Here is a 25,884-nt window from a genome sequence, read left to right as displayed (position 1 = left end):
ATGTGTCCGGACTTGGCGTTCTGGTGTGGATGAGGAGCTCTAGCGAACCTACCTAAGCTCTCCTACCCACACCGCATGACATCAACTTTAGAACTCCACAAAAGACTCCAGAATAGTCTTCCTTCAGTCACACATTTATAGCTGATGCAATGGCCTGAAACCAGTGATCATCATTTCAACATAACCATTCTCCTGCCAGCGTGTCATTCCCAGTCTCCATTGACAGATCTCGTCATGCTTTATTTGTCTGCTCTTTCTCTCCTCCTCCGTCTGTCTTTGCTCATGGTTCACCTTCAGTCAACCCCCCCCCCCCCCCCCCCCCTCTCATTCTCTGCTCTACTCACCCCTTGATAAAAACCTCAACTCCCCTGAGACTCAGTAGAAAGAGACATAACACTACGGGGCCAAAACTGCAGCCTTTACCATCTGTTACACACATCATGAGTGTAGATATATTGTACACCTGACAGTCTTCATTACTTGCTTGTCATGACACCCGGTCACCAGCAGGTGTCACACAGCAATGTACTGTAGCCATATTGATGTTATTATGGCCTTGAGGGAGCAGACCTCACAGCTAGGAGACTAGGGTTCGATTCCACCCTCGGCCATCTCTGTGTGGAGGTGTGGAGTTCGCATGTTCTCCCCGTGCATGCGTGGGTTTTCTCCGGGTACTCCGGTTTCCTCCCACATTCCAAAAACATGCTAGGTTCATTGGCTACTCCAAATTGTCCATAGGTATGAATGTGAGTGTGAATGGTTGTTTGTCTATATGTGCCCTGTGATTGGCTGGCCACCAGTCCAGGGTGTACCCCGCCTCTCACCCGAAGACAGCTGGGATAGGCTCCAGCACCCCCGTGAGTGACCCTTGTGAGGATAAGCGGTAGAAAATGAATGAATGGCCTTGAGCAGGTGTCTCAAACACGCGGCCCGCGGGCCAAATGTGGCCCGCAGGACACTAGTTTGAGGCCCCCGCCTTGATATGAAAGTTTAATGTTAGTGCGGCCCGCGCAAGTTTGATATGGATGCTGTATGGTATCATGTACCCAGAAAAAATTATTACGTTTGATTAATGTTCATGTTAAAGGTTAAATAACTGTTAATAGTTATCCTCCCTATCCGTGTGGAAGTGGTAAGTTTTTGGCTATTTAAGTTTAAAGGAAATAACTTGAAGGCTACCGTTTAGGTCGCTAGCTCTCTAGTTTGCGAGTTAGCATGTGTCTCAAGACCCTGCAGTTGCGCAATACGTTTTAAATAAAAAGAGTATAAATGTGACTATAGTTGTGTTTTGTCATGTCTACAGGGCTCTAATAATGCTTTGTTCATTTTAATCTGAAAAAAATAATTTGTCTACCCACCAACTATATGTATCTATAATTTCTTAAGTTTTTGTTATTTGCCGTTTTATTATTATTATTATTTATTTATTACTGATTGGTTGATTTTCTTTATTCTTGATTTGTTTATTTATTTTTTATCTTATTTTGTGTAGAAAAATAAAAAGTAAGATATTTGAGAACAGTGGAATGTTTTATCAGAGCTTTTATTGTAGAAAATTGGAACCAAAGTTTTTAAAATTGTTTTGTTTTTAATAAATGCGTTTTTTGGGGTTGTTTTTTTTTTGGAAAACCTGATGCAGCCCAGTCTCACCCAGACCCGAGCTCCAGTGGCCCCCCAAGTAAACTGAGTTTGAGACCCCTGGCCCCCTACATAGTATTACATACTATGTAAGGCAAGGTACCTATGCTATGTTCAATCAGTGTATATATATTTAAACATATACAAGTAACATTGACAGAGTTAGAAATGCCACAAGGGTTCTCACCTGTGAGGAAAGACGCTCTTTGAAACGTTGAGAACAGACAGGTGTTGAACCGAGCCTCGCAACAGAGCAGAACAAACCTGAACAACAAAATAATTACAATAAAAGATTGTTGAGTTTGAATTTAATATGTGTAACATCAACCAATCATTTACCTCCTACTTACAAGCCAGTACACTGTTTAAATGGCTTTGAAGCTGTCATTTTAGGATACAATTACTACACATTTTAGTGTTAAAGCTCAGTATCAATATCTCCATTGGCTACATATCAAACAAATCAATAAGCTGTATTTGGTGTGCAAAGACCCTCAGTAATACATCACACACAATACAATTCAAGTATTTTCTGTTCATTTGATTACATCTTATGTAAAGACACAAACAGTCACTACAACTTCATATGTATGTTATGTTATATATATCTATAATGATGTATGTCTAAACAGTTTCTATATGTCTCTAATAAAGTATCTCTAAACAGGACTCACATGGTCCAATGAGCAGTCAGTGTTGGAGAGGTCGAGGGTTGTCAGGTGGTTGGGCTGGCTCAGGAAATGGTACAAATGCTACAAATAAAAAAATGAAACACATACACACTATTAGGGGTCAAAATGTAGACTGATTTTCAGCGTTGATCTTAAAATGGTAATAGTTTTATTTCATTTGAACATGCATCAGATTACAATTGAGTGCATCCCATAATCAGTTCACAGTTCCACATGTCCAAAAGGAGTAGGAAGAAGCAAAGCTTATTAAATCCTATCCCTCCATTTGGTACTTTTACAATCAGTAACTGTTACATTTGTTCACTTCCTGCTTTCCTAATATGGTTTAAGGTATTTTTACATTTTTTGTCACGTACGGGAAGTACGAGGTGATATGACCATCCATGACATAATGGGTACCATAGTAAGTGTCAGTATAGTAGTTCTTCCCTGAGATCATATTTCTATTAGTAAGTATTGGATTATATTTTTAGGTAATTGGTTATTTTTAGCCTTATGCATTATTTTAGCTGTTTGAAGATGAACTATATCAGCAAGTTGAAGTATTTGTGATTTTAGAAATAAGGAGTTAGTATGTTCTCTGTAGGCGGCATTATGAATTATCCTTACTGACCTTTTTTGCAGTACATTTAGCGAGTGAAGATTGCTTTTATAGTTATTAGCCCATATTTCCACACAATAAGTAAGATATGGTAGAACCAGAGAGCAATAAAGAGTGTGGAGTGATTTCTGATTGAGAACAAATTTAGCTTTGTTCAATCAGGGCTCGACAATAACGTTGTACCGATGGCCCGGGGCAAGTTAAAACAAAATTCGGGCAAGTAAATCCAATCATTAATATTCCCGTCGGGCAAGTACACTTTAGCATGCCGTACTGCCAAGAGTTTTTTTTAAAGCGGTTCTTGTTGGGTGTTGGTAAAACACGGACTGCGTAATTCCGATGGTAATTTGCAAACCAATCCTTGCAAATCTTGAAATGGACCAATCAGAATCGTTTATTTAGACCGCGGTCCGTAATCCACAATCCGCGTTTTACCCACACCCGTTCTTGTTCGCGACCAACCAATCAGCGATCGTTTTACTAGGAAAACATCTATCATGGCGTCCCTGCCAACATCGTCTAATTCTTCAACAACTGAAACATGAAATGAAACAGTGCCTCCTAAACAAGTATTTTATTAGCGGCAGCAAATCAAATGATGGCACAGGTGAGTGAATCACATTGCTGTGACAATTTGAAGTGGTCACAATGAAACACCACCCATTAGATCCAATACCAAGTGCTGATTTTGCACAAGCTACAAAACCTAGCGGTTTCATTTCTCTGTGTATTTTTCTCACCTTTGCTTCACAAATTATTGTTTGACCATTGAGCATTTTTTTCTGGATTAAAAACACTTTACTAGTACACAAATGTGTCAAATGTTTCATTGTGGTGCACAACTTATAAATATCACTGCTTACTACGACTACCATGTGTAAGGTAGCATGGCTTGCCATGTTAACATACATCTACACAAATTTTCAGACATTCCTCCAAATACAATGCATCAGTACTATTATCTGATGAATTATCAGCATATATTGATATATGATATCATTATGGCAGTCTTTTCATTTTACATGGGGCAAGTTCGGGCAAGTAGTTCTCACCTTAAGGATTCCCCATGGGCAAGTAATTTTTGTTTTTAACGTAGAGCCCTGTCAATATTGAAATATTTCTGGCCACCTTATGTTGTATATTTGTAATATGAGGTTTCCAGCTCATATTTCCATCTATTGTGATCCCCAGAAATGTATTTTCCTTCACCCTTTCAATGTCTACACCGTCTATTTGTATTTGCTGGTACGTGTCCTTTCTGCTGTTACTAAAATATGATAGAAATGTTTATTCCTCAGACTCTGAAAAAAGAACACATGCTGAAGAACACAAGTTGTCCTCTGTCATTGGTAGGGTACAGAATCTATCAGAAATATAATTTGATGCTTAGCTACAAATGCATATATTAATGACATGGATGTGTATGTATCCTGTAGTTTTGAGTGTTTGAGCGAAATGAGTGTAGTTTATGAAATGTCAGTGCAAAAAGGAATAAGTCTGCATGAGTTTCTTTGTATGAACCTGCATGTCATCTCCTCTGAGGATGTTCCCTGAGAGGTCCAGATGGACGAGGCTGCTGGGGATGGACGGGTTGGCACTCAGTGACTGACAAAGGCTGTTCACCCCTGAAACACACACCATGCAGAAGCAGCGTCAGCATATTTCACATCCCTTATGTCTCCACTTGATGTTTTGCCTGCATATTGGTGAAAATATCCGGGGAAATGAAAAGCAGGAGACCGCCAAGTGAATGCATTGAGAGGGAACTTCTATTGGTTGTGTTGAGGAAATACTACAGCTTATGTCATGATTGACAATCAATTTTAAAATAAGATATAAAATCAGTGTCATTAACCTCTAGACAACCGTCTTGACGTATGACGATGATGAGTGGATGAGCGTGTCATGTCTATGACTATGAATCTGTGAATGTATTAATTTGACAGTTTGTTACATACATAAGGGGTCGGTAATGGTAAATATTGAAAATAAAGAACAAGATAAGTAAATGATTGACGTTTAGGACCTAACACAAATCAATTTTGAAGAATTCCAGCAAGCTACACTTTTGGTAAAATACATTTACACATACAATGGACCTTATTATACAAACTATTAGTTTACAATTTCACATAAAAAACAAAGATAAGCTATAAAAATAATTGTTTCAGGATACGACAGAAGATAAATAAATAATAATATAAATAATATATATATATAATATTATTATATTATATATATAATATTATATAATATTCAAAGTTTGACAGAGGATAAATAAATAATAAACAGTATATAAACAGTATATTATATATATAATTATAAATGTATATTATTATATTATAGTATGTATATTATATTATTATTATATATTATATTATTATTATAATCTATATATTATAATATAAAAATAAATACATTTATTATTATTATTATTATTCATTCATTCATTTTCTTTCAACACACAGAGATGGCCGAGGGTGGAATTGAACCCTCGTCTCCTAGCTGTGAGGTCTGCGCGCTAACCACTCTCCCGCCGTGCCAGTATATATTATATATATATATTATTATATTATATTATTATTGTTATAATATATACATTATAATATAAAAATAAATACATTTATTATTATTATTAGTATTAAATATTAAAAGTTTGACAGAGGATAAATAAATAATAAACAGTATATTATATATTATTATAAATATAAATATTATTAAATTATAGTATGTATATTATATTATATATATTATATTATTATTATAATCTATATATTATAATATAAAAAATAAATACATTTATTATTATTATTATTAAATATCCAAAGTTTGACGGAGGATAAATAAATATATAAATAATAAACAGTATATTATATATAATTATAAATATATATTATTATATAGTATGTCTATTATATTATTATTTTATTATATTATATTATATATATATATTATATTATTATTATAATCTATATATTATAATATAAAATGAAATACATGTATTATTATTATTAAATATTCAAAGTTTGACAGAGGATAAATAAATATAAATAAATAATAAACAGTATATTATATATTATTATAAATATATATATTATTAAATTATAGTATGTATATTATATTATATATATTATATTATTATAATCTATATATTATAATATAAAAATAAATACATTTATTATTATTATTATTAAATATTCAAGTTTGTCTGTCTGTCTGAAACAGCCTAGTCAGTCCAGTTAAGGTTTAATTTGGTGTAATAAAAATATCATTATATTTAAGCAGCTTGAAGAAATGGAATCACCTGTGGGTACCCTGGATATTGTTCTTAGCACATTGGCTCATTTGGGAGTTTGGCTTATAGATCAAGGAGGGCTTCAGCTACTGCAGCTGAGCTGAGCTGGGCTTTGTGGAAGCAACACTACCCTGCGGAAAATGACAGCTCTTTATTGATTGGCGTCTGGCAACGCTGTTTATAGTGCATCGCTATAGACTGTGTCTTGTGCTGCGGCGGTTACTTTGATGGCAAACCAAGATGAAATTTTACCCTTGAGTCATTATTGACAACACTTGGATTTAATCTCGAAATTTGCATCGCTTTTGTTATGGAATACTGAAAACGACTTCATGGACAGGACTGTGATTAGTGCAGCAATTTGGTGTCATTAGCATCACAGCAGTGGGGGCAATTAGATGAAACTGTAAAATGCATGTGATCACAACACGTATGTTAATAAGAAGTAACTGCAAGAACACAACCCCCTCCCCCCCATCCATTAACTATGGCGGACAAAAATAACACATACCTTTGGGTGACAGAGAGGTTTTCGAGAAGTTTAAATGCGTGAGCCCAATACGAAGTTTGGCAAACTGATTACCAAGGGAGGCGATACCTGCAAGATCACACACAATCACAGCGGACGCAATTATTATTTAACATGTGACATGTCACTAATCTTATTTCATGTATTTTATGTAGTTTCACTGTGTGTTAATAGTTAAAATAATGTTTAGACCAGGGGTCTCAAACCTGCGGCCCGCGAGACGCTAGTTTGAGGCCCCCAACCTTGATACCAAAGTTTAATGTTGAAATGACAGCTTAAAGCTGTGTGCACACCGGACACAATTAACATGATTTTGCCCCGCCCATACTGTTACCCTACCCTGTTACCCCGCCCTGTTTTGCTTTGGATTAGCAATGAAGCTAAAGGCTTATGACGCTGGGTACAAATAAATGCAGGAAATGATTTGGAATAAAAGGGAAAATACACGTCAAGATAAAGCATCTCATCAAACATGTTGTTAAAGTTACGACGCTGCTCCCAGACGGAACTGAGTACGATGCTAACTTGCTAATTGGGTCAAATTATTACGTTTTATTAATGTTCATGTTAAAGGTTAAATAACTGTTAATACTGTACATTTGAATCTGAAAAAATAATTTTTCTACCAACTGTATGGGGTTTCTTGCATTTTTCTTATTTGTTGTTTTATTATTATTTTACTTATTTATTACTGATTGATTGATTTATTGTCTTTATTCTTAATTTGTTTATTTATTTTTTTATCTCGTTTTGTGTATAGAAAAATAAAAATTAAGATATTTGAGAACAGTGGAATGTTTTATCAGATATTTTGGTATGGAAAACCGGAAGCAAAGTACTGAAAAAGTGTAAAAGATTTTTTAATTGATTTTTTTCCCCAGTTTTTAATAAATGCATTTTTTTTTTTTGAAAACCTGATGCGGCCCGGCTTCACCCAGAACCTAGCTCCAGTGGCCCCCAGGTAAATTGAGTTTGAGACCCCTGGTTTAGACTGATACTGCAACTTGGTTTGAATTTATTAGTAACTGTATAATTAAGGGAATTGTTTTGTGTGTATTATATAACTCACAAAAATGCATACAAATATTGTATATATACCTACTATAAATGCAGCCAAATGATAAACTGCAAATAATACAATATACTGCCCCTTTTGTGAAGATCCTGAACATGTACACCGTATTACTGTATATAATTCACTCTACAAAATACAAAACAACTTTACAAAATACTTCAACTCATTCAGTGTCATATTAAAATAACATTTAAAAATATATTCAAAAATATTTTAAATATATTCAACAGTCATATTTATGTAAACATTGTTTAAATATAGTACCTCTGTCCTCCAGTGGGTTGTTGGCCAGATTGATGGTGGTGAGTCCTGAGTTGGGGTTGTGTGCGAGTGCAGTAGCAAGCTTCTGGGCAAAATCACTTCAAAGTACAAGAGATATTATAAGTGGGCTTGAATTTCAGCAACAACATAAACATTGTAAAAATTGTACGTGTAAATGTACAGTAACTTGTTCATCAACAGTATTACCTAAAAATATTAGACGTATGTAGTAACTAGGGGTGTAACGGTATATGTTTTCGGTAAGGAATATTTGATGAACTACAGAGGCAACAGGAAGTACAATATATCTCGCAATAGAGTCAAGCGTCTACTTTATCTAAATACAGTGGAGCCCAGTATTTGGCTAGTGATAGTGCTGGAACTATTCATTATTACACATTATTATAAACTATTATAAACTGTGTTTCATATTCAGATATTTTTTTAATGTGAGAAGTGTATTAATTGGAGAAATATCTTTGCTGTTGTGTACAGTATGCTTCATTTTGAAATGATTAAAGCTGTTGTATTTTGTTCTCTTACTGTACCTTGTTACATTAAAACGGAGGTGTGATTATAGCATACCATTACGGCCCTACTGGTAAAATAAAAACAGTTTATTTGAACTGCACTTGTGGAAACTTTTACAATAAAATCCAAAATTGGACTCTAAAAAAAGACATACAAGGGTGTCACGAGATGAGAGTATACAATAGGCACTATGAGAAGGAAGACTTCCGACAAGATTTTGGAGTGCGTTCATTCATCCAAAAAAAAAAAAAACTTAACAGGGATGAAGATTGAACATTTTTTTTGTCTTTTTTTCTATTTTTATGGGACAAATTAAAAGAAAACGACAAACAGCCCCACCCCTAATTTATTATTTAATTACAAGGTGTGTCCCAAGTCTTTTATTCATGGTGTTTACATTTATACTCACGTTTTAAGCCCTGCGTTATCTAGCACCAACTCCTCGAGTCTACTGGAGCGAGACACCACCCGAAGGATTTGTTCGCACACATCTGCAGACTTAGAACAAAAACACAAAAAATATAATGTCAGTAACACATGACCTTGGAGGTTGGATGGTATTGTATTGCCTTTAATGCAAGTGAGACATTCAGTGCATGTTTCCAACTTTGCTGCTATATTTAGCAAGAGTATTCAAAAACGTGACTAGTGACAGATCGAACAATTTTCTGGCATTATCGGACACTTTCAGTCTTCTCAACAATCAGCGGTTCCTGATTATTTGTGAAGCACACAAAAATAAGTGACAGAAGAAAACTACATTTTGGTTTTCATGGACCCACAAAAGTTACGTGTACACGTGGTAATGGTTTTATTTCATTTGAACATGCATCAGATTACAAATGAGTGCATCCCATAATCAGTTCACAGTTCCACATGTCCAAAAGGAGTAGGAAGAAGCAAAGCTTATTAAATCCTACCCCTCCATCTGGTACTTTTACAATCAGTAACTGTTACATTTGTTCACTTCCTGCTTTCCTAAAAAAAAAAATTATTTTATTTTTTTATTTTTTGTCCCATACCGAAGTACGAGGTGATATAAGCATCCAATGACATAATGGGTACCATAGTAAGTGTCAATATAGTGATATGTATAGCACATCATGACTGGTTCAAGACTCTTCATCCTTGTATTTAGCAAACATCAATTGCTTGTATTGTTTCTTGAATTGGCTCATCGTTGTGCATTGTTTGAGGGTCTTACTCAATCCATTCCATAGTTTGATTCCACATACTGAAATGGTATGGCTAGCATAACGTAGTCCTAGCATAGAAGTGTTTCAAATGTACTTCTTCCCTGAGATCATATTTCTCCTCTCTTGTAGAGAAGTATTGGATGACATTTTTAGCTAATTGGTTATTTTTAGCCTTATGCATTATTTTAGCTGTTTGAAGATGAACTATATCAGCAAGTTGAAGTATTAGTGATTTTAGAAATAAGGAGTTAGTATGTTCTCTGTAGGCGGCATTATGAATTATCCTTACTGGCCTTTTTTGCAGTACATTTAGCGAGTGAAGATTGCTTTTATAGTTATTAGCCCATATTTCCACACAATAAGTAAGATATGGTAGAACCAGAGAGCAATAAAGAGTGTGGAGTGATTTCCGATTAAGAACAAATTCTGCTTTGTTCAATATTGAAATATTTCTGGCCACCTTATGTTGTATATTTGTAATATGAGGTTTCCAGCTCATATTTTCATCTATTGTGATCCCCAGAAATGTATTTTCCTTCATCCTTTCAATGTCTACACCGTCTATTTGTATTTGCTGGTACGTGTCCTTTCTGCTGTTACCAAACAACATGATTTTAGTTTTATTTAGGTTGAAGGACAATCTATTATCATCAAACCATCTTTTTAGTGTGATCATTTCTTTCTATGTACTCCCTCCAGATGACAGATGTGTCATGGCAGATTATGCAAATTATACAATGATGTCATCTAGCGCCCTCCGCCACAGTTAGATTGCAGTGTTGTGGTAAACAAGAGTTGAACCTAATCAAAGGCCTCACTTTATTAATCCCAAATAATTATCACGCTAATCAACAGAGTAAGCTCTGAGGCAATAATGTAATTATAAAAACTAAAATGCAATTAACCAGAATGGAAGGATTCAAGGTCAGAAAACAGGATACATACTAAGAGTGCCCCCAGGAAGTGCTACCCCGTGTTTTTAATAATTACCAGTTTTTGGCCTACAGAATGATCTGAAGTCTACACTCACCTCCTGATACGACCGACACCCCTTGGGACACATGGTTTCCTATTCCAAATTGCAGAGAAAGCTGTCCTTCTCGGTTAATTAAAGCAGTACTAAGCAGTGAGTTAAAAATGTGGTACTTTAATGTGGTAAAGTAACCTTACATCACCAGAGGAGACACCCAGGCGGGAGCTAAAGCACTCATATTTAGACTGAATGAAATATTCATTCATTCATAGGGATGTACATGCCCTACCTAGATGTTCACTGACCCACTTCACTGTGTGCTGTCTACCCACACTTGTCATAGAGATGTTTTAATACTTGCTTTCAAAACCGTTTTCACAGTCACTCACTAATTATCTGCATCGATACAACATTTTCCATCAGAATACCACAAGTGTACTGAGCCATTGTGGTGTTTGGTATTCTTGGTAAACAGTCCTGCTATTAGAAACTGCTTCTCCGGGGGCCAGCGGAGGCCAAAAACACTGGCAACATTGTCCCGCACAGGGCGAGAGCAAAGTGGGCAGGAAAGGAGGAGGGCGGAGAAACGGAGTTGAGGGACAAAAAGATGGAACAAAGAGCCTGTTGTACCACATGTTTACGCCATGAAGCTGTGTTTTAGACGGGAGGATTGAGAGCGGTAGATGGCGGCAAGCACTACCTAAACTATTTAGTAATCGTTAAGTAAGATATTTTCTTTGGGCGCTGGTCTGAATCAATGACATCATACATGCAAGTCACATGCATGCTTGTATGCATGCTGCTCCACCTATCATGAGGTCATCTTTTATCTCTTGTCCTCCTAACCTCTTCTTATATATCTCGTTCAGAAGAGCAATCTGACTGCAACACAAAATAAACACTGTGATTGTGTAAAGGGCGAGTACTGTAATTACCCATTGTGATGCAGATCATACGTAAATGTGATTTCAGTAGTTGTCAAAACTTATCTTATTCATTTTTAAATGTATGTTTTGACTTGCAGGTATTTCATTTGAAATAAAAAGGCAATCATGTTGTGGTTACAAAATGACAGCAGTGGGGGGTCATGCTGTCATGTGAACAGATTTATCAATTCTGATTCAGTGAGGAGAAGGCTTGTGTTTCTCTTCGATCTGATCTGCTTCCTGAAATTGACCCCCCATATGGAATGGATTGAGTAAGAACCTCAAAGAATACACAACGATGAGCCAATTCAAGAAACAATACAAGCAGTTGATGTTTGCTAAATACAAGGATGAAGAGTCTTGAACCAGTCATGATGTGCTATACATATCACTATATTGACACTTACTATGGTACCCATTATGTCATTGGATGGTCATATCACCTCCTACTTTGGTACGTGACAAAAAATAAAAAAAAATTTAAAAAAAATTGAAATTTTTTTTAGGAAAGCAGGAAGTGAACAAATGTAACAGTTACTGATTGTAAAAGTACCAAATGGAGGGGTAGGATTTAATAAGCTATGCTTCTTCCTACTCCTTTTGGACATGTGGAACTGTGAACTGATTATGGGATGCACTCAATTGTAATCTGATGAAGAGTCTTGAACCAGTCATGATGTGCTATACATATCACTATATTGACACTTACTATGGTACCCATTATGTCATTGGATGGTCATATCACCTCCTACTTTGGTACGTGACAAAAAATAAAAAAAAATTTAAAAAAAATTGAATTTTTTTTTAGGAAAGCAGGAAGTGAACAAATGTAACAGTTACTGATTGTAAAAGTACCAGATGGAGGGGTAGGATTTAATAAGCTATGCTTCTTCCTACTCCTTTTGGACATGTGGAACTGTGAACTGATTATGGGATGCACTCAATTGTAATCTGATGAAGAGTCTTGAACCAGTCATGATTTGCTATACATATCACTATATTGACACTTACTATGGTACCCATTATGTCATTGGATGGTCATATCACCTCGTACTTCGGTAAGTGATTTAAAAAAAAACTATATTATGAAAGCAGGAAGTGAACAAATGTAACAGTTACTGATTAGATTAGATTAGATTCAACTTTATTGTTATTGCTCATGTCACTGGTACAGGGCAACAAAATGCAGTTAGCATCCAACCAGAAGTGCAAATTTATAAATACCTTATTAGTAAGTAAGTATAGAAATAGAATAGAGCTGTAAGTGGACAGATATATGTACAAACTATAACAGGCTGTGACTATGATACTATGATACTTATAGGTTATCACATGGTTTCAGCCCTTCGGTCTCTGGCTGATACTGACACTTGGGGGCATGATACCTGGCCTGATACCAGACAAACCATGTGATGATCTTATTATCACATACTATTTAATCATGAGCTTATTATCAGGTACTATTTAATCAAAAGACCATTTTATTTGCAGAAATTGTTCAGTTTATTACATGTATTATATCTAAACAGTGTAAACACAATAATTGCAAAAATATTTCAACAATAATATTTTATCAACAGTCTTATCTTATCAATGTCTGACAATTTTTCCATCATGTAACGTGCCAGAGAGTTGAATTTTGATTTGAGAGAATCAGGCTTGTATTCATCCCCATTTTCTTTTCTGATTGATAAAATAAACATAGACACGTATTTGTCTAACTCAGGCGGGGGAATACTTTCTACCAGTCTTCGTTCGTTCTTGCAGAGCCATTCAGAAAAAAGCTTGAGGTCGCCCTTGTATTTGCATTTTTAGTTTTTTCGATCATTTCAAGAGTGTCCTCCTCATTAATGGTGATAAAACGTTCCATTTCTAATATTCTGTTTGCTGTTTTCCCTATTTGTCTTTCGCCGGGAGTGTCAACCGCTGACATGTTGACAGAGCACAGACGGCAGCAAAGTAACGCTTGTGCGCTGTTCTCTGATTGGTTGTTTCACGGGCACGATACCAGAGCAGCGCGCTCTGAGTGGACAGCTACGGGGGCTGATACTGGACATGGTTAAACTCTATATTTTATCAGTATCACTGCCCTGGGCTTTGACACAGTATCATTTCGGCCTTTTCCCGTATCATTCATGGGCGGTTTCTAGGGTACAGGGCCAATTAATACTGTAGTATGTGATAAAGTGTGGATATATACAAGGATATAAATGACTATAATATGGCTATTGCAGATTATACAGATTATAAACAGTATGCACAGTATGAATGTGACAAGATATAATAACAGTAATATGTACAGTGATAGTAAAAGTACCAGATGGAGGGGTAGGATTTAATAAGCTTTGCTTCTTCCTACTCCTTTTGGACATGTGGAACTGTGAACTGATTATGGGATGCACTCAATTGTAATCTGATGCATGTTCAAATGAAATAAAACCATTACCATTACCATATTTCTGATGTTTAGTACTTATTGCTCTATTTCCCTTTGTAGTCTTTTCTTTTTACTATATTTACTGGTATAGGTGCACTATACTGATAAAACTATTTGGTTACAGGCACTGAAAATATCACCGGAACCGCATCCATCCCGTGATTTTGTATATGTGTGGTATTTTTTGTTCAATTTTGTCCATTCATCCAGATGGTCTGATGGGTGCATTCATCCATACCGCTTAAAGAACTAAAATGATTCCACAATTAAGAATGCCTTTATGGACCAGTGCACAAGAGAAAAGAGCCTTCCTCACACTGGTTCCAGGAAGCATAGCGGGATTCAGGAGGTAGTCTCCGTGACTCGCCCAATCCCTGATTGCCAGGTTAGGTGTTTGTCTTGTCAATGTCATAACAAAGTATAAACATAGTAAATTAGCATAAAACAATACAGAACCGGCAAAATATAGGCAATACGTAAATATGTACAGTATGCATACCTGCATAACTGACTAGTAAAAATTGGTATTGGTATCGGCTACAAAATTATATCACATATCACAAGTGAACATGATTAGAATTATGTATAGATTTGATCTTTGACCTCCTCTACCTTAGAAGTTAAGATGAGCTGTTAAAATATGAGCTGGAAACCTCATATTACAAATATACAACATAAATATGGCCAGAAATATATTTCAATATTGAACAAAGCAAAATTTGTTCTCAATCAGAAATCACTCCACACTCTTTATTGCTCTCTGGTTCTACCATATCTTGCTTATTGTGTGGAAATATGGGCTAATAACTATAAAAGCAATCTTCACTCGCTAAATGTACTGCAAAAAAGGTCAGTAAGGATAATTCATAATGCCGCCTACAGAGAACATACTAACTCCTTATTTCTAAAATCACTAATACTTAAACTTGCTGATATAGTTCATCTTCAAACAGGTAAAATAATGCATAAGGCTAAAAATAACCAATTAGCTAAAAATGTCATCCAATACTTCTCTACAAGAGAGGAGAAATATGATCTCAGGGAAGAAGTACATTTGAAACACTTCTATGCTAGGACTACGTTAAAAAGCCATAGCATTTCAGTATGTGGAATCAAACTATGGAATGGATTGAGTAAGACCCTCAAACAATGCACAACGATGAGCCAATTCAAGAAACAATACAAGCAGTTGATGTTTGCTAAATACAAGGATGAAGAGTCTTGAACCAGTCATGATGTGCTATACATATCACTATATTGACACTTACTATGGTAACCATTATGTCATTGGATGCTCATATCACCTCCTATTTTGGTATGTGACAAAAAATAAAAAAAATTTAAAAATTAAAATTTTTTAAAAATAAATAAATAAATATATATTATGAAATCAGGAAGTGAACAAATGTAAGAGTTACTGATTGTAAAAGTACCAGATGGAGGGGTAGGATTTAATAAGCTTTGCTTCTTCCTACTCCTTTTGGACATGTGGAACTGTGAACTGATTATGGGATGCATTCAATTGTAATCTGATGCATGTTCAAATGAAATAAAACCATTACCATTACCAATAGCAAGAGTGATGCTTTAACAGCCCATGAAAATGCATAACGAATGACTGAGCTGACCTTTGACCTGAGCCATGACACATTCCATGTCAGCTACTACAATTGCTTTAACGTTGAACAATAATTATAATTGTGTATAACTGGTAGGGCGATAACTGTCGGGAAAAATAGTATACATACCGTATTTTCTGGACTATAGGTCACACTTTTTTTTTCATAGGTTGGCTGTTCCTGCGACTTATACTCCAGAGCAACTTATAAATGAAAAAAGTGTTTATGTTACATAAACACTGGACACCTTTTCTGTTCATGGTTATTTTTTGTGTAGCTGAATAAGCATTGTGTTAGCATATCTTACACCTACGTATTCAGCCTGTTCTCTATTATTTTATTAATGTTAGAACTTGCCTTGGTCAAGTAGTTTGTAAAATAAATTACCCGCAAAAAATGCGACTTATACTCCAGTGCGACTTATGTATGTTTTTTTTCTACCTAATTATGCACTTTTGGCATTGTGTGACTGATACTCCGGAGCGACTTATAGTCCAGAAAATACGGTAATATAAAGCAAAAGTTGTGTAACTGCTTCTTGGTAATATATTGTCGAAATACAGTACATAGTAGATGATACTTCCTCCCAAAATGTGTCCATTGGAATAATTGAAAAAACACTGGCTGAAACACAAAAGGTCTTAGTGACCATCTAATACCCACTAATCCGGGATAGAAAAGGCGCACGTTAAACTCTTGAGCCCCCGCAAGCGCTTGAGCCTAAATACGCGCATGGCAGGGTGGTGAGGAAAGGGATTAAAAATTCAATAGAAAAGGAACTGGCAATGACAGAGGCTCCAGATAATGGTTTGGACCGGGGGAAGCCGAGTGTGGTAACTGGTGAGATGGCGTGAAGCCTGAAGACAAGACGGTTGGTAATGGAGGCCTGGAGGGGGGCAAGCAGCCTGAGACATGAAGCCCCTTTGTCTCGTTCTGATTTTGGAGTCTTATCACACGGGAACATTGGACTCATCCTCACAGTCAAACAGCATGGGGGGGTGATGTGGGGAAACAAAGGACACATAACCATACTGAGTGATGCTTTTAGCTATGCACAATGTGAGTGACAGCAATCAAATAGGTTGCCGAAAAAAAAACAAGTATGAAAAAACAAGTTAAATGTGGAGATGTGTTGTGAATTTTTTTTTTCCATTCATCCAACAAATTGAATTCATGTATTTTTCATTCTCAGAGTTGAAAACCCAAATAAATCCTTAGAATTAAATGCTACGTGCAGTGAAAATCATTCCAGCAGTTTCTGCTTAATCCTGCTGGAAGCCACGCCGACACAGACATGAGTGAAATTTTAACCTTCTTGGCAGGGATGATAATACTTGTATATAGGCTAGGACTGGATAAACAGCCATGTTATAGCTGCAACTCTTTTGGAATACAACATTTTTTATAAATAGACAAGGCAAACAGCTAAAAATAAATAAATAAATAAAACAAAATCCATGCAAAAATTATATAAATGTTTAAATAGCTGCATAGCTGCAAGTGTGAGCACAAGGACATTTATAAAATTGACTGAAAACGCACATTTCATATTTCAATTTGACTAGTTAAACTAACCTGGCAATCTTATGACAACCAATAACAGTGGTGAAATATATGAAGAATTACCAGGAAGTGATAATAAACCTAAACAATTCAGCGGCACAGTGATCAAGTGGTTAGCGTGCAGACCTCACAGCTAGGAGACCAGGGTTCAATTCCACCCTTGGAAGTGTGGAGTTTGCATGTTCTCCCCGTGCATGCGTGGGTTTCTGTTGCTAGGTTAATTGGCCACTCCAAATTGTCCATAGGTATGAATGTGAGTGTGAATGGTTGTTTGTCTATATGTGCCCTGTGATTGGCTGGCGACCAGTCCAGGGTGTACCCCGCCTCTCGCCCGAAGACAGCTGGGATGGGCTCCAGCACCCCCGCGACCCTCGTGAGGATAAGCGGTAGAAAATGAATGAATGAATGAATGAATTCAAAGGCACTGGGCGGCACGGCGGTCGAGTGGTTAGCGTGCAGACCTCACAGCTAGGAGACCAGGGTTCAATTCCACCCTCAGCCATCTCTGTGTGGAGTTTGCATGTTCTCCCCGTGCATGTGTGGGTTTTCTCCGGGTACTCCGGCTTCCTCCCACATTCCAAAAACATGCTAGGTTAATTGGCGACTCCAAATTGTCCATAGGTATGAATGTGAGTGTGAATGGTTGTTTGTCTATATGTGCCCTGTGATTGGCTGGCGACCAGTCCAGGGTGTACCCCGCCTCTCGCCCGAAGACAGCTGGGATAGGCTCCAGCACCCCCACGACCCTCCCTTGTAGAAAATGAATGAATGAATGACAGTCTGTCACGGTTTTACCAAAACACAGAATGCTATAATCTCCACCAAGACGGAGCTGCAGCACTCGACTGTGAGCAGAGTCAGAATCCCAAAAACAAAGTCCCACTTCACCACATGATTGCCGCCTTTTCCACTATTTGTGGATATAATGGAAGGGCACCTTAATTTATAGTCAGCTAGCAAAAACGACAAGAATTGTTGTTTGGAGTCTTTGGACCAACAAACGCATCATCAGTGACAAGAGAAAAGGAACTTACCAGTTTGTAGTCCTTAGTGGCGAGCTTGGTGAACCACTGGTTGAACTCTAACACAGCAATTATGGCCACCAAGTCTCTACGGAGCAGCGACAAAAAAGTCATATTCATATGCTGAATTTTGCACATTGAACATGATTCTCAAAAAAATCACCTGTTCTCAAGATGGCTGAAGTCCTGCAAGTTAAGTTCTCTGGTGTCTTGTGTCAGATAGATGGTGTCAACGTCCTGGGATACAAGGACATAAATGCATATATTGATACGGCTATCCTACTCGTCAAATATTTGACATTGTGCAAACAATTATGAATACTCACCCACTGAACCTCTTCTCTGTATGGCAGTGACAACCAATCACAAACACACCTGTACATCTGTGAAAAGCCACCTACACCAAAAAAATGCAGAAAAAACACATTTTTTTACACAACCTGACACACAATTTCATCAAAATTCATGATGTAGAAGCTCTTTGACATCCTCTACTTACCACATGGTCCAGGGTCAGGTTTATTAGTCTCCCACATGGTCTGTAGAGAGGTCAGCCTGTCTGCAGGCTCCACACTGAGCTTCTTCATCACTTTACTGAAGTGAGAAAAGAGCAACATTATTATTCGGTATGATATTTTTTCCATTCCAGTATTCCATTTTCAGTATATTATCTACAGGACGGTAAAATTACAGTATATTCTGAATCGATACTGAATCCATCCCGAGCCAGTGCCAATCTTGACTTCATATTATTTGTGAGATTTTAGCTGGGTGAGCATCTAAAAGGATGTTTTGGTAGTTGGTTTACCAAAGATGGTAAAGAACCAAAAATGGAACTTTATGCAATGTGGGAAAACGATATTTATGTATGTCGCTGACTGGCTGCTCATTCATTCATTCATTTTCAACCGCTTATCCTTACGAGGGTCACGGGGGTGCTGGAGCCTATCCCAGCTGTCTTCAGGCACCCTGGACTGGTGGCCAGCCAATCACAGGGCACATATAGACAAACAACCATTCACACTCACATTCATACCTATGGACAATTTGGAGTCGCCAATTAACCTAGCATGTTTTTGGAATGTGGGAGGAAACCGGAGTACCCGGAGAAAACCCACGCATGCACGGGGAGAACATGCAAACTCCACACAGAGATGGCCGAGGGTGGAATTGAACTCGGGTCTGCGCGCTAACCACTTGACCGCCGTGCAGCCGCTGCTCAGTTCATTATGGCTTAATCAACAATCATAATAAAAGAACAAATTTAAGCTTAATTTAGTTTATGGCAATAGACTCCATCAATTACATTATTAGACTCTAATACAGGGGTCTCGAACACGCGGCCCGCGGGCCAAATGTGGCCCGCAGGACACTAGTTTGAGGCCCCCACCTTGATATGAAAGTTTAATGTTTGATGTTAAGTTTGATATGGATGCTGTATGGTATCATGTACCCAGACAAAATTATTACGTTTGATTAATGTTCATGTTAAAGGTTAAATAACTGTTAATAGTTATCCTCCCTATCCGTGTGGAAGTGGTAAGTTTTTGGCTATTTAAGTTTAAAGGAAATAACTTGAAGGCTACCGTTTAGGTCGCTAGCTCTCTAGTTTGCGAGTTAGCATGTGTCTCAAGACCCTGCAGTTGCGCAATATGTTGTAAATAAAAAGAGTATAAATGTGACTATAGTCGTGTTTTGTCATGTCTACAGGGCTCTAATAATGCTTTGTTCATTTTAATCTGAAAAAAATCATTTGTCTACCCACCAACTATATGTGGTTTCTTAAGTTTTTATTATTTGCCGTTTTATTATTATTATTATATTTATTTATTACTGATTGATTGATTTTCTTTATTCTTGATTTGTTTTTCATCTTATTTTGTGCAGAAAAATAAAAATTAAGATATTTGAGAACAGTGGAATGTTTTATCAGAGCTTTTATTGTAGAAAACCGGAACCAAAGCACTGAAAAAGTTTGTATATTTTTCTGTTTTTAATAAATGCATTTTTTTGTTTTTTTTTGGAAAACCTGATGCGGCCCAGCCTTGCCCAGACCCTAGCTCCAGTGGCCCCCAGGTAAATTGAGTTTGAGACCCCTGCTCTAGTACTTTATTACAATACTTTTAAAAATGGTCTCAATACTAATCTAGCGAACTACATTAAGGAACCCTACTGTTCATATTCTGACACTAGATAGCAAACAGCAAAGGGTAATGCTGTGCATAACGCTCTGCCGACCATGTGTGACAGGAACCCTTAAAGCTTTGCAATTTAACACGGCCCATCTGCGTTTTATACCCTGTTTGAATTTAAAAGTGATGCTATCAATCACCTAAGAGGAGAAAGGAAATATATGACATGTTAGCTCCTTTCACGCTGCCCATAAAGGCTGGCTTTTTGTACGTGGTGGCAAGAGGGTTTAAGGCCCTGCCCACAAGGCCTTAAATGTATGTATGTATGGCGCTGTAAACAAACATGCAGAGGCAAAATCCATCGTATTCCGCTTTCATCAAGACTTACAATGAAGTGGAATTACTTCTGTGGGTCATTATGGAGTACAATACTACAAACTATCAAGGGAATGTCGACTGGGGTGAGTCATGTCCATCAAAATATTGAGGTATTATGTTGGCTAGCCAGGGGCTTGCACGGCGGTCGAGTGGTTAGCACGCAGACCAGGGTTCAATTCCACCCTCGGCCATCTCTGTGTGGAGTTTGCATGTTCTCCCTGTGCATGCGTGGGTTTTCTCCGGGTACTTTCCTCCCACATTCCAAAAACATGCTTGGTTAATTAGCGACTTCTAATTGTCCATAGGTATGAATGTGAGTGTGAATGGTTGTTTGTCTATATGTGTCCTGTGATTGGCTGGCGACCAGTCCAGGGTGTACCCCGCCTCTCATTCGAAGACAGTTGGGATAGGCTCCAGCACCCCTATGTTGGCTAGTCATCAGAGCTGGTCATGTGACCGCCCAATGACAACATTGTTATCGACTTCCACTAAATATGTTTACTTTGGATTTTTTTTTCTATGACAATTTAGTAAATATATTTCACATACAAAGGATACAAACACACAAGGCAAAAGGAACATAAACACTTAAAAGTAGGTCGGACTTACCTGGGTGGAAGACTGGGACATATTCTAAGTAGACAGTTCCCGACATGTGCAACAACCTCATTCACCTCGTCTGTGGAGAGCAGCTTCAGAGAGAAGGAACCTCGCTCATATTCTATAAACAGCTAAAGAGACACAAAATATTCATTTCAAATTTCAGATAGTTGACAGTATAGGTGATGATAAGAGACAAATCTATTATATGATTATGTCCATTTGAATTTTATAAGCCTTCCTATTGCTATGCGCTGAATCTATCCACACTAATACTCTGTCCATGCAGCTACAATTGAAGTAATGACCTTTACCAAGATGGGCTAACCATTACAGGGTTGACCGCAATTATGCAAATGCACAGGAATGCATGTCACCTCTGCCGGTTGAGATTAGCATAATCCTTGCAAGATTGTATTCAACATCCATTTCCGATGCCGCTTATTCTCAACAGGGAAGATCATTACTCCAAATATTAAGGGGACTGACATCTTTTCCAGATGAGTAGTAAAAAGGTTGAGCTGCAAGAAGTTGGTTCATTGACAGATTATCATGTGCTATACAGTAGATCATCCTAAAGCCAAACCAAAGAGGATCTGCAGATGAAGAAGGTTTTACTCTCACAGTCTTTACTCTTACAATCTGAGCAATATATTTTTGGCGGAGTAATGTAGGATACAACCTGAACTTTCACATGATAAGTAAGTCTATTTGGTTTTTTTCGGCACATTTTTTTTGTTTGCATTGCTCTTCCATAGACAACGAAGTGTTTGGTGCCTTAGAGCCTTGGGGATTTCTGCACAACTCCCAGTGAGAAATTCCCCTGCCTCCAAAGCCCTCGCACTAGTGTGCCAATGGTTACAGAGTTCAAGTGCTCACTCATAAACACATGATAATGTAACTGGTCTGCCAGAGAATAAGACGACAGACATGGTGGGATTAGTGTTGCAAACGTTGTGTGCTATGTCCTATGCAGCGATCGTTTTGAGCTGAAAAATCAGAGGTAAGTTTGCTCAAGTGTAGAACTACGAAATTACGAAAATCACTTTTCTTGGACCAGATGAACTCTGATGAAAAAAAAAATCTCACGTCTCATCTTCGGAGCTAACGAGTGACACTTGGAACATTGGAACAAGGTTTATAGTGTGTCAAAAAAATCCACTATGATCAATGGGTTTCAAAAGGCTGGACAGCTCAAGCTAAAGGGCTTATTTGGCTAGTGACAAATGTTAGCAATGAAGGAGAGAGAGACTGACAAAGTGTGTGACGAAGGAATTATGAGGCTATTCAATTCTGATGCAGAAAAAGACAACTTTAGTGGTTTTAGTTCAGGAGAAGGATGACTTAACTGTGATAAATAACTTTTCTGGTAGGCTACTATTTAACTAGCCTATTGGAAATAACGTTTGCCGCTGTTTAACCAGCTGTCAAAAGTTTAAAAAATATTTCTGTGTACTAAATATATTTTATGATGTAGATGATGATGATGCAGTCTATTTTTTTCTCTGTAAACGGTGAGCTCTGAAGTCCAAAAATTACAGTAATCTAATCTAAAAGAAAACTGTCGATAAAAAAAATAAATAAACCGAAAAATTCAAGAGTATGCCACGAATACATTGCAATCCTTTGGGAAACACTGAAAGGTTCTGTACCTGTGTTGGCTTGTTGCAAGCAATTCCCTGGATCTCCAAGTAATTAAAGGAATGTTCCACCTAAAATAAAAAAAAACAGAAATACAGCTGAAAATATATTCTGACATTCAAAAATTATTTGACCATACATTAAGGGCAAAAGAATAAAATATTCATGTGGATGCATGTAAATGCACCGACTTGAATTGTTTCAAATGTTTGCGTGTGTGACATAATGAGTATGTACTGATAGCAAATCGTTTCTAATAACAAGACTTGACAATCACAGTGTCTGAAGAATGTGATCAAAGATGTCTCTTCCATAATTAATAGGTTGAGATAGTCACTTCTTGTTTCTCTTGGGCACATTACATTAACCATGAAATAAAACACGCTTTAATGGATAGAAGATAATATAAGATATGCCTTTATTCGTCCCTCAGTGGGGAAATTTGCAAGAAGGCACATTGTATGTGTAAAGCAGAACCATAATTCAGTAAAATGATTTGTTAAAAAGGGCAATTCAGGAAAGAGAAAAGACACTTTGACAGCACTCGAGAGCTCCTTCAGCGATAGACTGCTTCACCCCAAGTGTGTGAAGGAGCGATATCGTAGGTCCTTTTCTTCCTGCAGCTGTCAGGCTGTACAACCAGCACTGCTCCCAATAGTCAGGTGTACGATGTACCGATGGCCCGGGGCAAGTTAAAACAAAATCCGGGCAAGTAAATCCAATCAATGATATTCCCGTCAGGCAAGTGCACTTTAGCATGCCGTACTGCCAAGAGTTTTTTTAAAGCGGTTCTTGTTGGGTGTTGGTAAAACACGGACTGCGTAATTCCGGTGGTAATTTGCAAACCAATCCTTGCAAATCTTGAAATGGACCAATCAGAATCGTTTATTTAGACCGCGATCCGTGTTTTTTCCGTTCTTGTTCACGATCAACCAATCAGCGATGGTTTGACTATGAAAACATCTATCATGGCGTCCCTGCCAACATGGTCTAATTCTTCAACAACTTGTGAAGGAAAACAGCAAAAAGTGATGAACCAGTGCCTCCTAAACAAGTATTTTATTAGCGGCAGCAAATCAAATGATGGCACAGGTGAGTGAATCACATTGCTGTGACAATTTGAAGTGGTCACAATGAAACACCACCCATTAGATCCAATACCAAGTGCTGATTTTGCACAAGCTACAAAATCTAGCGCTTCCATTTCTCTGTGTATTTTTCTCACCTTTGCTTCACAAATTATTGTTTGACCATTGAGCATTTTTTTTCTGGATTAAAAACACTTTACTAGTACACAAATGTGTCTATTCAATAATGTTTCATTGTGGTGCACAACTTATAAATATCACTGCTTACTACGACTACCATGTGTAAGGTAGTATGGCATGCCATGTTAACATACATCTACACTATTTTTCACACATTCCTCCAAATACAATGCGTCAGTACTATTATCTGATGAATTATCAGCATATATTGATATATAATATCATTATGGCAGTCTTTTCATTTTACATGGGGCAAGATCGGGCAAGTAGTTCTCACCTTAAGGATTCCCCATGGGCAAGTCATTTTTGTTTTTAATGTAGAGCCCTGAATAGACTTCTACACTACTATGTACATCTGTGCAATACATTGTTTTTATATTATATTTATATATAGTTACTCCAAACTCCATTCACTGTGTAATATCTGATTAAGCTCCACGTGCAATATTAAGTGCAATATATTAAGTTCTAAGAGAAGAATTTCTATAATGCCTCATATTAACTCACTAGCAAGATATCATAGTGTATAGACTGGTCATATATTTCATCTCATTTCATATTATCTGCAAACTATTTGTATATAACTCTGGGTAAAATTGTTGATTTGTTAATACTTGGGTTGTTTATATTGTTGATTTTTTTATATTGTGTAATTTGTACTGCTAAACTGATTCTGTACTCTTGCTGCTGTGCAATGCAAATTTCCCCACTGAGGGATGAATAAAGGCATATCTTATCTTATCTTAAGGACAACACACAATAATGTGACAGTGGGAAAATCCCTGTGTCTAGAAAAATGCCTCAGACTGTTTATATTACTGGAAGTAAGCAATATTCCCGCACTTCCATCTTCCACATACACAGTGCCTGAAAGCAGGCCAGGCGAGGGCAGACAATTCCAGGTGGGAGCTGACTTTCTTACGCTTGGAAAATAGAATTGTTTCATGAAAAAATATGAATATGATATGTTTGTTTGTTTTTTTTACCAAAAACACTTGTATTTGGTCATGGTTTAATTGTATTTGAACATGCGTCAGGTTACAATGGAATACGTCACATAAATTAATTCACAGTTCCATATGCCCAAAAGGAGTAGGTAGAAGCAAATCTTATTCAATTCTATTCCCACCTCCTTTGTTTGTTTAATGTTGTGGCTTTTTAATGTTGTTCTCGCACATAAGTGTTTCAAGTTTAGTTCTTCCCTGAGGTCATACTTCCCCTCATTTGTACAGAAGTATTGTTTTTGTAAAGAAGTATTGAGAAGTATTTCTTTCAACATACTACCAGTGTAGCCAACTTGGCGACTCACTAAATCAGGGGTCTCAAACTCAATTTACATGGGGGCCACCGGAGCTCGGGTCTGGGTGACGCATTTATTAAAAACAAAAATATTTTAAAAACTTCGCTTTGGTTCCAATTTTCTACAAGAAAAGCTCTGATAAAACATTCCACTGTTCTCAAATATCTTACAGTTCTCAAATATCAATCAGTAATAAATAAATAAATA

General features: G+C 37.0%; 1 protein-coding gene across 2 annotated transcripts in view; it reads right to left on the bottom strand.

The window, feature by feature from the left end:
• LOC131137422 (F-actin-uncapping protein LRRC16A-like) overlaps positions 1-25,884 on the bottom strand; it is an 87,594-nt gene that overhangs the window by 24,527 nt on the left and 37,183 nt on the right. For both annotated transcript variants that reach the window (XM_058085366.1, XM_058085367.1), the window contains exons 4-15: positions 23,121-23,180; positions 21,478-21,599; positions 18,858-18,952; positions 18,685-18,755; positions 18,522-18,595; positions 18,371-18,446; positions 9,032-9,120; positions 8,095-8,189; positions 6,738-6,824; positions 4,453-4,556; positions 2,313-2,390; positions 1,826-1,902 (exon numbers count right to left, since the gene is read on the bottom strand). In XM_058085366.1, coding sequence (XP_057941349.1) covers positions 1,826-1,902; positions 2,313-2,390; positions 4,453-4,556; positions 6,738-6,824; positions 8,095-8,189; positions 9,032-9,120; positions 18,371-18,446; positions 18,522-18,595; positions 18,685-18,755; positions 18,858-18,952; positions 21,478-21,599; positions 23,121-23,180 — 1,028 coding nt within the window. The remainder of the gene's footprint in view (positions 1-1,825; positions 1,903-2,312; positions 2,391-4,452; positions 4,557-6,737; positions 6,825-8,094; positions 8,190-9,031; positions 9,121-18,370; positions 18,447-18,521; positions 18,596-18,684; positions 18,756-18,857; positions 18,953-21,477; positions 21,600-23,120; positions 23,181-25,884) is intronic.

The sequence above is a fragment of the Doryrhamphus excisus genome, chromosome 10, assembly GCF_030265055.1.
Source record: "Doryrhamphus excisus isolate RoL2022-K1 chromosome 10, RoL_Dexc_1.0, whole genome shotgun sequence".
Taxonomy (NCBI): domain Eukaryota; kingdom Metazoa; phylum Chordata; class Actinopteri; order Syngnathiformes; family Syngnathidae; genus Doryrhamphus; species Doryrhamphus excisus.
The sequence above is the reverse complement of the archived record's forward strand: the minus strand, read 5'-3'. Positions and strand labels throughout refer to the sequence as shown.